The 13,000-nt window shown below is 41.1% G+C and overlaps 1 protein-coding gene across 1 annotated transcript in view; it reads left to right on the forward strand.

The window, feature by feature from the left end:
• LOC308295415 (uncharacterized protein) overlaps positions 1-13,000 on the forward strand; it is a gene marked incomplete at its 3' end in the record, with an annotated part of 80,319 nt that overhangs the window by 38,747 nt on the left and 28,572 nt on the right. The window contains 3 exon segments of the mRNA XM_080738470.1: positions 5,983-6,038; positions 6,150-6,253; positions 9,190-9,264. Of these exon segments, the coding sequence (XP_080594596.1) occupies positions 5,983-6,038; positions 6,150-6,253; positions 9,190-9,264 (235 nt within the window).

Consider the following 13,000-nt stretch of genomic DNA (forward strand, 5'->3'; position numbering starts at 1 on the left):
AACTGTAAAGGAAATACAATTTGTATTCCTTCTCAGGCTATTGATCTATCGATTATGGAGTTATCGATTATTTATATAGTGATTAAATATTTAATATTCATCTTACTTCGGTTATATTAATACAGTATATGACTGTATAGTCCACTTGCCAGAATGTGAACCCTGGCATATTGAGTACAGTAAGGTTTTATGTTAGAAATGTTGAGTATGGGTCCCCAGCATGTAGAAACTGCCGGATGCTAACTTGCATATGTTGAGCAATTTGCATAATTTGCATAATTAGCTTTAATTAGCATAATCACCTATATGGATAATATGACAAAAACTGATTGGACGATTTGAACAATATTGGAGTGGTTTTGGGGGTTATTGAGGATGCTGAATCTATTTCTGACATTTTCTAAATTCAAAACGGCCGTTTTAAACCGGAAATGGCCATATTCCAACTTAAATTGGGATGATTTTGATATAGTCCGGGAGCCGTGGGGGTGAACGTGGATTCGCTTGTAAAAGTTTTTTTCTCAACTGATTCTTGTAGCTTGGGGTCACCTCTTAAGGATTCAAGAGGATGACCAGTGATATCCATTGAGCATTTATTATTATTAACCCCTTAATGCCCGAAACATGGGCTCCCATTGACTTTCTATATAGGAGGAAAATACCCAGAAAAAGATTATTTTTCTGGGTATTTAAGGAGGATCTGAGGGGTCTAACTAGGGGTTTGTCATGATGCTGAATCCATTGCAGGCATTTGTTTTGCACAAAAAACATTCCGTGGGCTAGAAATAGCCTCAGAAAACAATACACGTATGGGTGAGTATTCATGTTAGTCGGAGGCCTTAGGGTTTTTTTTCTCGTGCTAATCAGTCTAAAAGTGCAAAATTTTGCACAGATGTAGCTCAGGGCATGCTCTAATGATTTAGCTAGGGCGCCCGAGTCGGCGACCTTCGGGGTCACCACAACACCCACAAAAGTGATGACTCATCACTTTTCATCACTAAAGTCGATGGGAGCCCAACTTGATTTGGCCACTGTGGCGACCCCGAATGTCGCAGACTCGGGCCCCCTAGCTAAATCATTAGAGCAAGCCCTGAGCTACATCTGTGCAATATTTTGCACTTTTAGACTGATTAGCACGAGAAAAAAAACCCTAAGGCCTCCGACTAACATGAATACTCACCCATACGTGTATTGTTTTCTGAGGCCATTTCTAGCCCACGGAATGTTTTTTGTGCAAAACAAATGCCTGCAATGGATTCAGCATCATGACTAGACCCCTCAGATCCTCCTTAAATACCCAGAAAAATAATCTTTTTCTGGGTATTTTCCTCCTGTATAGAAAATCAATGGGAGGCCATGTTTCAGGCATTAAGGGGTTAATACTAAAAAATGCTCAATGGATATCACTTAATGAATCCTTAAGAGGTGACCCCAAGCTACAAGAATCAGTTGAGAAAAAAACTTTTACCGACGAAACCACGTTCAGCCAAAAATCACCCTTTTTTTCCCGGACTAATACTTTTTTGTTGATTTTGATTATGAATTAAATTATAAATGTGGTTATTTATATGCTTAATACATTATCTGCATTTCAAAAGCAACATATAGACAATCCACACAAAATGATTAGAACAATGACTGCCACAATAGCCTAGCAAAAATAGTCACTTCATCATTTGGAAAATCAACAAAAAAGTATCAAAATCTTCCCAATTTAAGTTGGTATATGGCCATTTCTGGTTTAAAACGGCCATTTTGAATTGAGAAAATGTCAGAAATGGATTCAGCATCCTCAATAACCCCCAAAACCACTCCAATATTGTTCAAATCGTCCAATCAGTTTTTGACATATTTTCCATTATTATAGGTGATTATGGTAATTAAAGCTAATTATGCAAATTATGAAAATTGCTCAACATATGCAAGTTAGCATCCGGCAGTTTCTACATGCTGGGGACCCTTACTCAACATTTCTAACATAAAACCTTACTGTACTCAATATGTCCGGGTTCACAATGGGGCTCTATAGGCTGGCAAGTAGACTAGTAGGGAAGTAAATGAGTATGATAATATGTCTTATGAGTTTAGTACACTCTCTGTGTACGGTAGCTATGCAGCAGCAGGCTCATACAGCAAGGTCAAGTACACTAGCTATTCCCCTGTAGGCAAGCGGCAGACCCAAACAGCCAGACGACAAGTTAAGGTGTTATGAACAAAAGGAGAATGTTTCTTGTATCAGGCGTCAGTATTCTGGCTAGGGCAGTAACTACAGCCTCGGCAGAGGGCCTTCCATTCTCAGTCGATAAGAAAGGAACACATGTTCATGCAGTGGTTGGTCAGGGTAGTGTCGCCGCTCTCAGTCGCTGAGCGTTGAGCAGTACATTTCATAGTCAGGCAGAAGTGACCTTCCATACTCAAGTGTTGAGAGAACACATATTTTGGTCAGACAGAAGGAATGTCAGGCCTCAGAATTATCTTAACAATGTGTATGTATCCTTGCGACAACTGGTCCACCTTTCCTTCTTTCATCACTTTTTTCCTTTCTCCTTTATTCCTTCTAATCTTTACTCTTATTTTCTCATTATTATATTACATAGGAATTATTGTCATACTATTGTCATCCGTTGTATTGAATAAATATGCTAGAGACATATCAGTGTCTAATTCTTCATTCTCTCATGAGGAAATGTTCAATTTCAGCAACAATAACGTAGGTCAGTGTTTCTCAACCACTGTGCCTGGGGACCTTTGGTGTGCCCCTGAGAAGGGTCAAGTGTGCCCCTTGAAACTGCTTGAAAGCCAGTATTGTATTTATCATTTTTAAAATGATTTAAAACTAGTGAAAACAGCCGATCTACAAGCACACAGCGCCTTGCACCGCGAGGTGTTGTGTGCTTGTAGATCTGCTGTTTTCACTACTGTTGTGCGACAGCCTTGTATGATGAAGCGGGGCTTTACTTTGCGAAGAAACGTACAAATTTGAAACTTGGAGAAACAAGGTTTCCTCCCGACAGTGACAAGAATTACACCCCTGTATTATGTTGGCATGCCCATGGATTCTTGGGACATGAAAAGTGTGCCCATGCAGAAAAAAGGTTGAGAAACACTGACGTAGGTAAACCAAGCATCTGATCAGTAACAAACTTCATATAAAACCTAAGAATGCTATCTAGCTTCCATGTAAGGTCATTGAGGTTAGGCGAGTGCTATGGGCTTAAGTGGAGTCTGAAGAGGTGAGTCTTCAGGCCACGGCGGAAGCTAGGGAGTGAGTCTGTTGTTCCAAGTGCGACAGATCATGTGGGAAGTGGGAACAGATCATGTGCAAAGATCCTGTCGAACAAAACCCTTCTGTTGTCTCATTATGCCAGCGTTCCAGTGGTGGAAAGTAACACCTACAGTACATACATACTTCAGTACAATGTTTAGGTATTTTTACCTTACTGAAGTATTTCAGTACTTTTACTTCTACTCCACTACCATCTCAGAGGCAAATATTGTACCTTTAATCGACTGCAATTATTTAACCCATTCAGAACGGATACAGTATTGTGTATTATTATTTTATGCTTTAACTATTGAAAAATAGCAGATATACAAGCTCACAGCGCGGCACCGAGTGCCGCGCTGCGAGCTTGTAGATCTGCTATTTTTGAAAAAACGTGAAAATTTGAATTTTGACCCGATTCTATAAGTGTCTTTTGAATCCTCCTAAGGTTTTTTTGGAAAAACCTATGTTTCTATTTCAGCAATCTGGCTGGCCATCGTCAAAGAAAAAGGTCCTTTTCACTTAACTGGAGCTCAGTTAGTCTGTTCTTGAGAGACTACTATGTCAGTGGTTCTCAAACCTTTTCATGTGAAGGACCCCCAAAATGATTTGTATTTGGCCACGGACCCCATCTGAAAATATTGTATCGTTACAAATGTTCGCTTTAAAAATACATATATTCAAATATTTGCACACATTCTCACGACCTAAATGGGTTAAAAACGTTAGTAGATTTTGAAAATAGTCGAAAACTGGATTTCCCCCCACGTGATAAAAAAAAAAGTAAAAAAGTGTAGTTGTGTGTTGTCTTGTGTTGTGTGTGGTGCGGTTTGTTGTTGTGTAAATAAACAGCAACTGACGTTCAGGGCTGTTTGTTTCGACTGTGTGCGCTTGTGCGTGCGTGCGCGCGTGCGAGTGTGTGTGTGTGAGAGAACAGGATTACAGACAGACGCTAAAACAGTCATTAGAACAAGGCTTGAATACCCAGGGGATTTCTCACACACCAAAGCCCTCCCTGGAATGAGTGGGTGTGGTTTGACTGAGAGGGTCTCTGAGGACATAATAGGGACTTTAAGCTCATGCGATGTTCAGGACGGCTCCGTCAGGCGGAAGTACGGCTGCTATGATGCAGTCGCCGTAGCAGTAAAACTATTTCTCTGCGTTTCCATTATTCCAAACATTCAACGTTGATAATAAGTTGATAGGATCGATCTGCGCTGGCTAGACTGGAGAGAACGAGAGAGGAGAGGGCTGAGGGAGGAAGGCGGAGCTCGGTGTGTGTGTGCACTGCATGTGCAGTGATGGAAAAAGTAATCAAGTAAAAGTATCAATACTGCGATGCGACGCGCTGTGACTGAGCTTGTAAATCGGCTGTTTTCATTTATGGTTAGCCTAATGCTTTATAATATTATAATTTATATAGGAACACAAGGCTATATAATAGGCATATTTCAGCAAATAAAAGGGAATCTTGAAGCAGTCTTTACACAATCTCACATCTAACAACTGAAATCTTTGAAAAATCATTATAAAGTTTTTGGAAAGTCTTTTTCAAATCTGTGAGAGGGTAGTCTTTCAGAAATCTTTCCAAATCTGTCCAAAATCAAAGTTGTTAGGTGTAAGGCTAGCTTAGAGTGACAATTTAAGGACCTTTAAGACCTTTTTAATACCTCAGAAATTAACTTTTCATTGCATCAAAAGTAATCAGCAAACTATACTATACGAGTAGTAAACACCATCACTCAGCTACTGTATAGGTCATCGTTGCAACCTACTTTATTTGGATAGGACATGTATAGGTTTGCTTCAAGAGGCTTCCAACATGAATTTCATTCACGTCTCATGCGTGTTTAGAACCAGTCTGACCCTGATGTGCGTGCGTGCGTGTGTGTGTGTCTAGTCTCGCGTAGCCAGAAGCTAGAAGTATCGGAAGCTGACATTTCGGTTCACAAAACTATATTTTAAAATAACATTTCTTATAAGCAGCGAGCTATGTATGCTTAGATGATTTTTATTCATATTAGGATAAATGTGCGTGACTAAAAATGAAACGGAGGTGAGGAGGAGGCTTCACTTCCGCTTTACAGCTTCTCATGCTGGATACTCATCATAAGACTAGGGATGGGATGATATAAAAATGTCATATCACGATTATTGTGACAAAAGATATCGCTATTTACGATATTATTGCGATAATCAAAATCCACTATCCTGGGGCGGAACATTTGCCAAAAAATAGCAGATCTACGCGTTGTGAGGGCTTGTATATCGGCTATTTTTTGGCAAAGACATTTGATGGAGAGTGGAAAAAAAGACCATATGAGGGTTTAAATGTGAGGGTTTAAATGGTACTGGATATGCAGCTCGGCAAATAAAAGGTGAATTGATCCCAGTGCATGACAGAGGACGATATCACGATAAATTAAATCTCCACGATACGATTATCGTGAGTGTTTTTTATCACGATAAACGATAATTTCGCGTATCGTCCCATCCCTACATAAGACCTCCGCTGCCCAGACTGTATGACGGGAGCATTTGTAAATAGCGGGAGTCAACATTCTGCCCACGCAAGACTAGTTTGTACCAGGAGTTGATGACCGTACTTTTATTACAGCAGCTTGTAAATATTTGTGTCCCTGTATGTGTACTCCTCTTATGTGGACATAAATACATCATTATAACGTGTGTTTGTGTTTGTTTGTGTGTCTCTACAGGGCTCTGTTCACATACGATGGCGTCAGCAACAAGTTGAAACTGGCAGACTCAGGAGGTGAGACGCCCCCTCTCTTACGTTTATGTTTCACAAAGACATTCAATTAACATGACATCATCGTTATTGTAATGATTAGACATGGGTTTGACCTTTGACCTGTCCTCTCAGCGGGGGGTCTGGTGGAGCTGGTGGGGAAGTTCCACGCGGCCAAGCCCCAGTACGGCCTGTGCAGAGTGGACGCAGGGGGGCCGCGGGTGGTCCTCATCGGCTGGGTGAGGCACGCACGCACACACGCACGCACGAACACACACACAAGTGCATTCCCGAATAGTGATTTTTAGTATTCGAATTATTCGACCTCAATGTATTCGAATAGTCGAATATTCGACAGGACTGGCCAAACTGTCAAATATAAGCAAGAGTAAGCAAGAGGCGAACATTGTGAAAATAGCCGATCTACATGCTCACAACGCCTCGCGTTGCGAGGCGTTGTGAGCATGTACATCTGCTATCTTCACATATATTTATCTGCGGAAGCGAGTCACATTAAATGTACCTACATAACAATTCCAAGTGCTTGTCAGGGTGAGGGTCCCCAGTTCAAATATGTTTATTTTGGGGGTCACAGCCTAAAAAGGTTTGAGAACCCCTGGTATAGAGCATTAACAAATTCATCCACCAGGGGCATTGACAACTCATTCTTATGATTTCCTATCTCGCCAAGCTTTATAAACTATATATTTTTTAAAGAGAAAACAATAAAAAAATAAAAATAAGCGAATATTTGACTTCGGTGAACAACGTCGAATAATGACTTTGATATTCGAAAATTCGAATATTTGGCGAATGCCCTAACACACACACACACACGCACACACACACACACACACACACACACACACACACACACACACACACACACACACACACACACACACACACAGATCATGGGTTGACACCGCAATGTGTTCATAAGAGGCTTTAAATGCCTCTGTTATGTTAAGTGGCTTATTCACATTCTGTGTTAGTTTTTACATACAGTATAAGATTACACATAGGATTATATGGTACAGATTCTATAGGTTTGCTTTGTTTTGACATGGGATTACTTGACATCTGACTTTAATGCTGGAGAGTGAAGTTAACCCATTTAGACCTGATGAGGCCGATTCTACAAATGGCTTCAAAAGTGGTTCCAGTAGGTGGCGCAGTTGGTAGTAATATATTTGCTAAAAAAATAGACGATCTACAAGCTCACAACGCGTCGCATTGCGACGCGTTGTGAGCTTGTAGATCATCCCTACAGGCTACTTGATCATACAACAGCGTCACGCAAAAGCATCAAAAGTGAAAGATCTTTAAGCCGAAACGCGGTCCTCAATAATGTTCATTGAGTCTCAGAGGAGTGGCTGTGGACAGTTCAGAAACCTGCGTAGTTCCAGACTCTATACAGCATTCAGGAGGTGTAGTTCCAGACTCTATATAACATTCAGGAGGTGTAGTTCCAGACTCTACAGTATATAACATTCAGGAGGTGTAGTTCCAGACTCTATATAACATTCAGGAGGTGTAGTTCCAGACTCTATATAACATTCAGGAGGTGTAGTTCCAGACTCTATATAACATTCAGGAGGTGTAGTTCCAGACTCTATATAACATTCAGGAGGTGTAGTTCCAGACTCTATATAACATTCAGGAGGTGTAGTTCCAGACTCTATATAACATTCAGGAGGTGTAGTTCCAGACTCTATACAGCATTCAGGAGGTGTAGTTCCAGACTCTATATAACATTCAGGAACTGTAGTTCCAGACTCTATATAACATTCAGGAGGTGTAGTTCCAGACTCTATACAGCATTCAGGAGGTGTAGTTCCAGACTCTATATAACATTCAGGAGGTGTAGTTCCAGACTCTATATAACATTTAGGAGGTGTAGTTCCAGACTCTATATAACATTCAGGAGGTGTAGTTCCAGACTCTATATAACATTCAGGAGGTGTAGTTCCAGACTCTATACAGCATTCAGGAGGTGTAGTTCCAGACTCTATATAACATTCAGGAACTGTAGTTCCAGACTCTATATAACATTCAGGAGGTGTAGTTCCAGACTCTATACAGCATTCAGGAGGTGTAGTTCCAGACTCTATATAACATTCAGGAGGTGTAGTTCCAGACTCTATATAACATTCAGGAGGTGTAGTTCCAGACTCTATATAACATTCAGGAGGTGTAGTTCCAGACTCTATACAGCATTCAGGAGGTGTAGTTCCAGACTCTATATAACATTCAGGAGGTGTAGTTCCAGACTCTACAGTATATAACATTCAGGAGGTGTAGTTCCAGACTCTATATAACATTCAGGAGGTGTAGTTCCAGACTCTATATAACATTCAGGAGGTGTAGTTCCAGACTCTATATAACATTCAGGAGGTGTAGTTCCAGACTCTATATAACATTCAGGAGGTGTAGTTCCAGACTCTATATAACATTCAGGAGGTGTAGTTCCAGACTCTATATAACATTCAGGAGGTGTAGTTCCAGACTCTATATAACATTCAGGAGGTGTAGTTCCAGACTCTATATAACATTCAGGAGGTGTAGTTCCAGACTCTATATAGAAGATTTGGAGATGGTGGAATAGTTGTCCGGCTACGGTAGACTGAAGTCTTTTACAAGAAGGGATTAGCTGACATGAATGAACAAGAAGTAATCTCCACTAACAACTCTGTCATGGATATTATTATGATTCTATTGGAACTTGGTGTGTGTGTGTGTGTGTGTGTGTGTGTGTGTGTGTGTGTGTGTGTGTGTGCGTGCGCGTGCGCGCATGCGTGTGTGTGTTTGTGTACATTTTGATTTAGTTCAGTCATAGTCTTTTGAATAAAATATCATTTAGTTTTGACATATTTTAGTCATCTGAAAAGTTTTAGTTTTAGTCTACTCGACTAAATAGTTGACTAAATCCACTGTTGATTTTGTAGGGCCTTGATGGTGTTGTAATGGCTGATTTTACCCTTGGTTGCATGCTGAGAAAGAGCCCAAATAGCTGCAACGCCTCGTGAGCTTATAGATCTGCTCATGTTGTTGCATTTGTGCGTGTGTGTGTGTGTGTGTGTGTGTGTGTGTGTGTGTGTGTGTGTGTGTGTGTGTGTGTGTGTGTGTGTGTGTGTGTGTGTGTGTGTGTGTGTGTGTGTGTGTGTGTGTGTAGGTGGGTCCCAACGTGGATGAGCTCCGCAGGACAGAGTGTTCCAACCACATCCCTGCTGTGAGGGGCTTCTTCAGGGTACGTAACGCACGCACGCACACACACACACACACACACACACACACACACACACACACACACACACACACACACACACACATCCCCACTGTGAGGGGATCATCGGGGCACGTAGGGCAAAGGTCACTTGTAAGGTCGAGTGTCGCCTAAACATTTACCCTGTATTTATGTCTGTCTGTCTTTCTGTCTGTCTAAATAAATACATTTTAACTTTTCGTCGGAAAGGTCCGGTTCAACTACAAAATGATGTCACTCGCATTTTCTGAAAAGCATTACCCCAAATTAGAGTTTGGAAAGCTGCATGTAAGAAAGTCGTAATTCTCCGACGAAAGGCTCGGTGCTCAGAGACAATATGGACAGGCCTTTAAAGGGGAAGACCACCCATTTTCAATATTGAAATATGTCATTAATATACCTTAGAGGAGTTGTGTGGAAATAGTAAAAAAGTTGCCCCCCTTCTGTGTTGCCTAGAACTGGAGGATTGATTTTGGGGTTTGTATTGTAAATTACAACTTGATGACATCACACATTGTACGTTACAATACAAACCCCAAAATCAATCCTCCAGTTCTAGGCAACACAGAAGGGGGGGAACTTTTTTTTCTACTTCCACACAACTCCTCTAAGGTATATTAATGACATAGTTCAATATTGAAAATGGGTGGTCTTCCCCTTTAAGTTAAGGCATAAGAGCTGGTACTTAAAGCCGATTTCGTGCCGCCGACATGAAAGGGTTAATTGTCCAAAGTGCCGGTCGCTTTCTCCATCCGCGGCCACTCTCTTATTTTGAAGGCCGGAAAGTAGCATTAAATTAGTTAAGACAATCAAAATACAGCCCTATAGACTCTTACAATATCAGTATAATAAAGGAATCTTGATTTCATTCAGCTGTGAACTCAAATTCACCATCCATTCCCATAGCTCACGTCACGTTCCTCCAAACATCTGATTTTCATTACATAGCTTTTCAACCAGTCATGTTATCGTCTCACACATTTTGTGAGGACACTTATATCTATAAGCACATTGTCTATGTGACTGTGTGCTACAACCTTTAATAACACGCACGCACACACACACACACACACACGCACACACGCACACACGCACGCGCGCACGCACACGCACACACACTTATCTATAATTACTCACGAGAGTTTACCTTCTATTGTTCAGTCTGTTTCCTCTCCTCACTACACTTCCTGTTCTGTTTGTACACGTGTCGGCTTCAAACCTTAGCCAGAAATTGTGTTTAATGGACCAGAAGAGGATGGTACAGGTCTAGAGTGTTCGCTGTCGTGTTGATGTGTTTCATATTATACAACAGGTAGTTCTGACAAAGCAATCTGATTGGTTGAAATAGCTATCTACCCGTGATTATAATCAGCATTATGGAACGTCTCATCAGTCACAGAAATCAGCTGCGCTGGTCGCAAAAAAAGCTGCCTGTCCCAGCACTATGTTAATGGCTATGCTAGCAGTTTTCATGTGGAGTTCAGGGACATAGTAGCTAAACGTGGCATTCACAAATTACACATTTCTATTGAATATCTTGAATATCACAATGAAATACAGTTGACGTGTTTTTTGATTTTTTTTTAGAGCAACGGTTTATAATCGCAATATTACACTTGAGGGTGTGATATCGTCAATTCTGCGCTGCCAACAGAACTCGCCTTTCGGGCTCGGTCCTGAGGCAACGCAGGCGTGATGATATTGACGATAAAGCACACCTTCTCGTGTCATATGGCTTAAAGGACAACTTTGTTTTTTTAGGGAACAAGGGTTCATATTTTAGATAGTCATTAGAGAAAAGAAAAGACGAGTGTTAAAATGTTTTCATTTACTTCTTTCTATCGTTTTAGTGATTTTAACGATTTTGATTTGCATGCATGCAAGTGGCTAAATATGTATTTTTAGACATAATAAGGCCATTCCCAAGATGCACCACAATCTTTCATGGGCAGATGGGGGCTGGTGTAAATAGTAACAAAGAAATTGCCAGCTTATTGTGTCTAAAAAGACATATTTAGCCACTGAACCACTGAAATCACTAAATCTCTAAAACAATATAAAGCAGTAAATGAAAACATTTTAACACTCATCTTTTCTTTTCTCTAATTACAATCTAAAATATGAGCCCTTAAAATATGAGCCCTTGTTGTAAAAAAACAAAGTTGTCCTTTAATTTAGTGGGCCCCTTGGTGAATCGTGACATTGTGATTTGGAAAACACAAAATCAAACCTTTTATTTTAGAAAATGTCAACAACACAAGTACAGATTTGACAGAGCAACATTGTGTATTGATAAAAATCTCTGTAATTCTCTCCCACCACTGTATTCATGTGTGTGTGTGTGTGTGTGTGTGTGTGTGTGTGTGTGTGTGTGTGTGTGTGTGTGTGTGTGTGTGTGTGTGTGTGTGTGTGTGTGTGTGTGTGTGTGTGTGTGTGTGTGGAGGGGGGTCCGAGGGGCGGAGCCCCAGGTTTCCTGTGTTCCCATATAAGGGCATCGTCACCCAGGCAGCTGGACAAGTATTTGTGGAATGTTTGTTGTTTTTTTGTCTCCTTTTTTTTTTACAGTAAAAATCTGGAAACCCCCCCACAACTCACACACACACATGCACACGCGCGCGCACACACACACACACACACTAAACACACGCGTGTGGAGGGGTGTCCTGTGGGCAGAGCCCCAGGTTTCGTGCACACACGCACACACGCGTGCCCAGTGTGTGCCCAGTGTGTGCCCAGTGTGTGTGTGTTTGTGTGGTGTCTGTGTCTGTGAGTGTGCGTGCGCTTGAACGCGTGCATGTGTGTGTGTGTGTGTGTGTGTGTGTGTGTGTGTGTGTGTGTGTGTGTGTGTGTGTGTGTGAGAGAGAGAGAGAGAGAGAGAGAGAGAGAGAGAGAGAGAGAGAGAGAGAGAGAGAGAGAGAGAGAGAGAGAGAGAGAGAGAGAGAGAGAGAGAGTTTCAAATAAATAGTTTTAAATAAATCTATTTGTTCTAATAGAGTTGTGTCTCACAGTATTGCTGTCATGAAACTTTAAAGGAGTAGTTCACCCCCAAAATGACTTTTTTTTTCTATTGATTACTCACGCCATGGAGTCTTGAGTTCAATAACATTTTTCATTTTTTGTCACATTCCTTAGACGATAATTTGATTACAATAAATGTATCCCCATTGATTCCAGATGGGGACCGGGACCCCCAACGCATTTGGGTCCCCAACCGGAATCAATGGGGGTACATTTACTACAGTATAATCAAATTTTTGTCTTAACTCTTATACTGCTTTGAACGTTCCTGTTCGCCCCAATCCCCAAGAGACTTCCGTGCCGATACGGCCGTTCGTTCGTTTGATGTTTTTTATGGATTATGATAAAAGCGGTCCTTGCACAACTTTTGAATGCATAATTGGTCGTTGGTGTCGTTTTGAGGACAGCCGGAAACCCTTCATAAAAAAAAGAAGTAAACAGACTGTCCTGGCTCCGCCTGCCCAGTAGAGAGCGACTCTGAGCCTGCCTAGCTGTTAGCCTTGTCTTGAGGGACTATATTGTTTTTTCATCGGACTGTTAGTAGAGAGAGAGAGAGAGAGAGAAACGTTGGTAAAAGCGATCATTTTGTCGGAAATCAGTTGTTTTATAGTATTAGTAGTATAGTAATTGTAGTAGGTAGTAGTATTTAGCAGTACTAGAATATTGAGATGTATTAGGCCAAGTAGTTGGCCAACTCAGCCTC

The sequence above is a fragment of the Nannobrachium achirus genome (assembly GCF_963921795.1).
Source record: "Nannobrachium achirus genome assembly, chromosome: 12".
In the NCBI taxonomy this organism is placed as follows: domain Eukaryota; kingdom Metazoa; phylum Chordata; class Actinopteri; order Myctophiformes; family Myctophidae; genus Nannobrachium; species Nannobrachium achirus.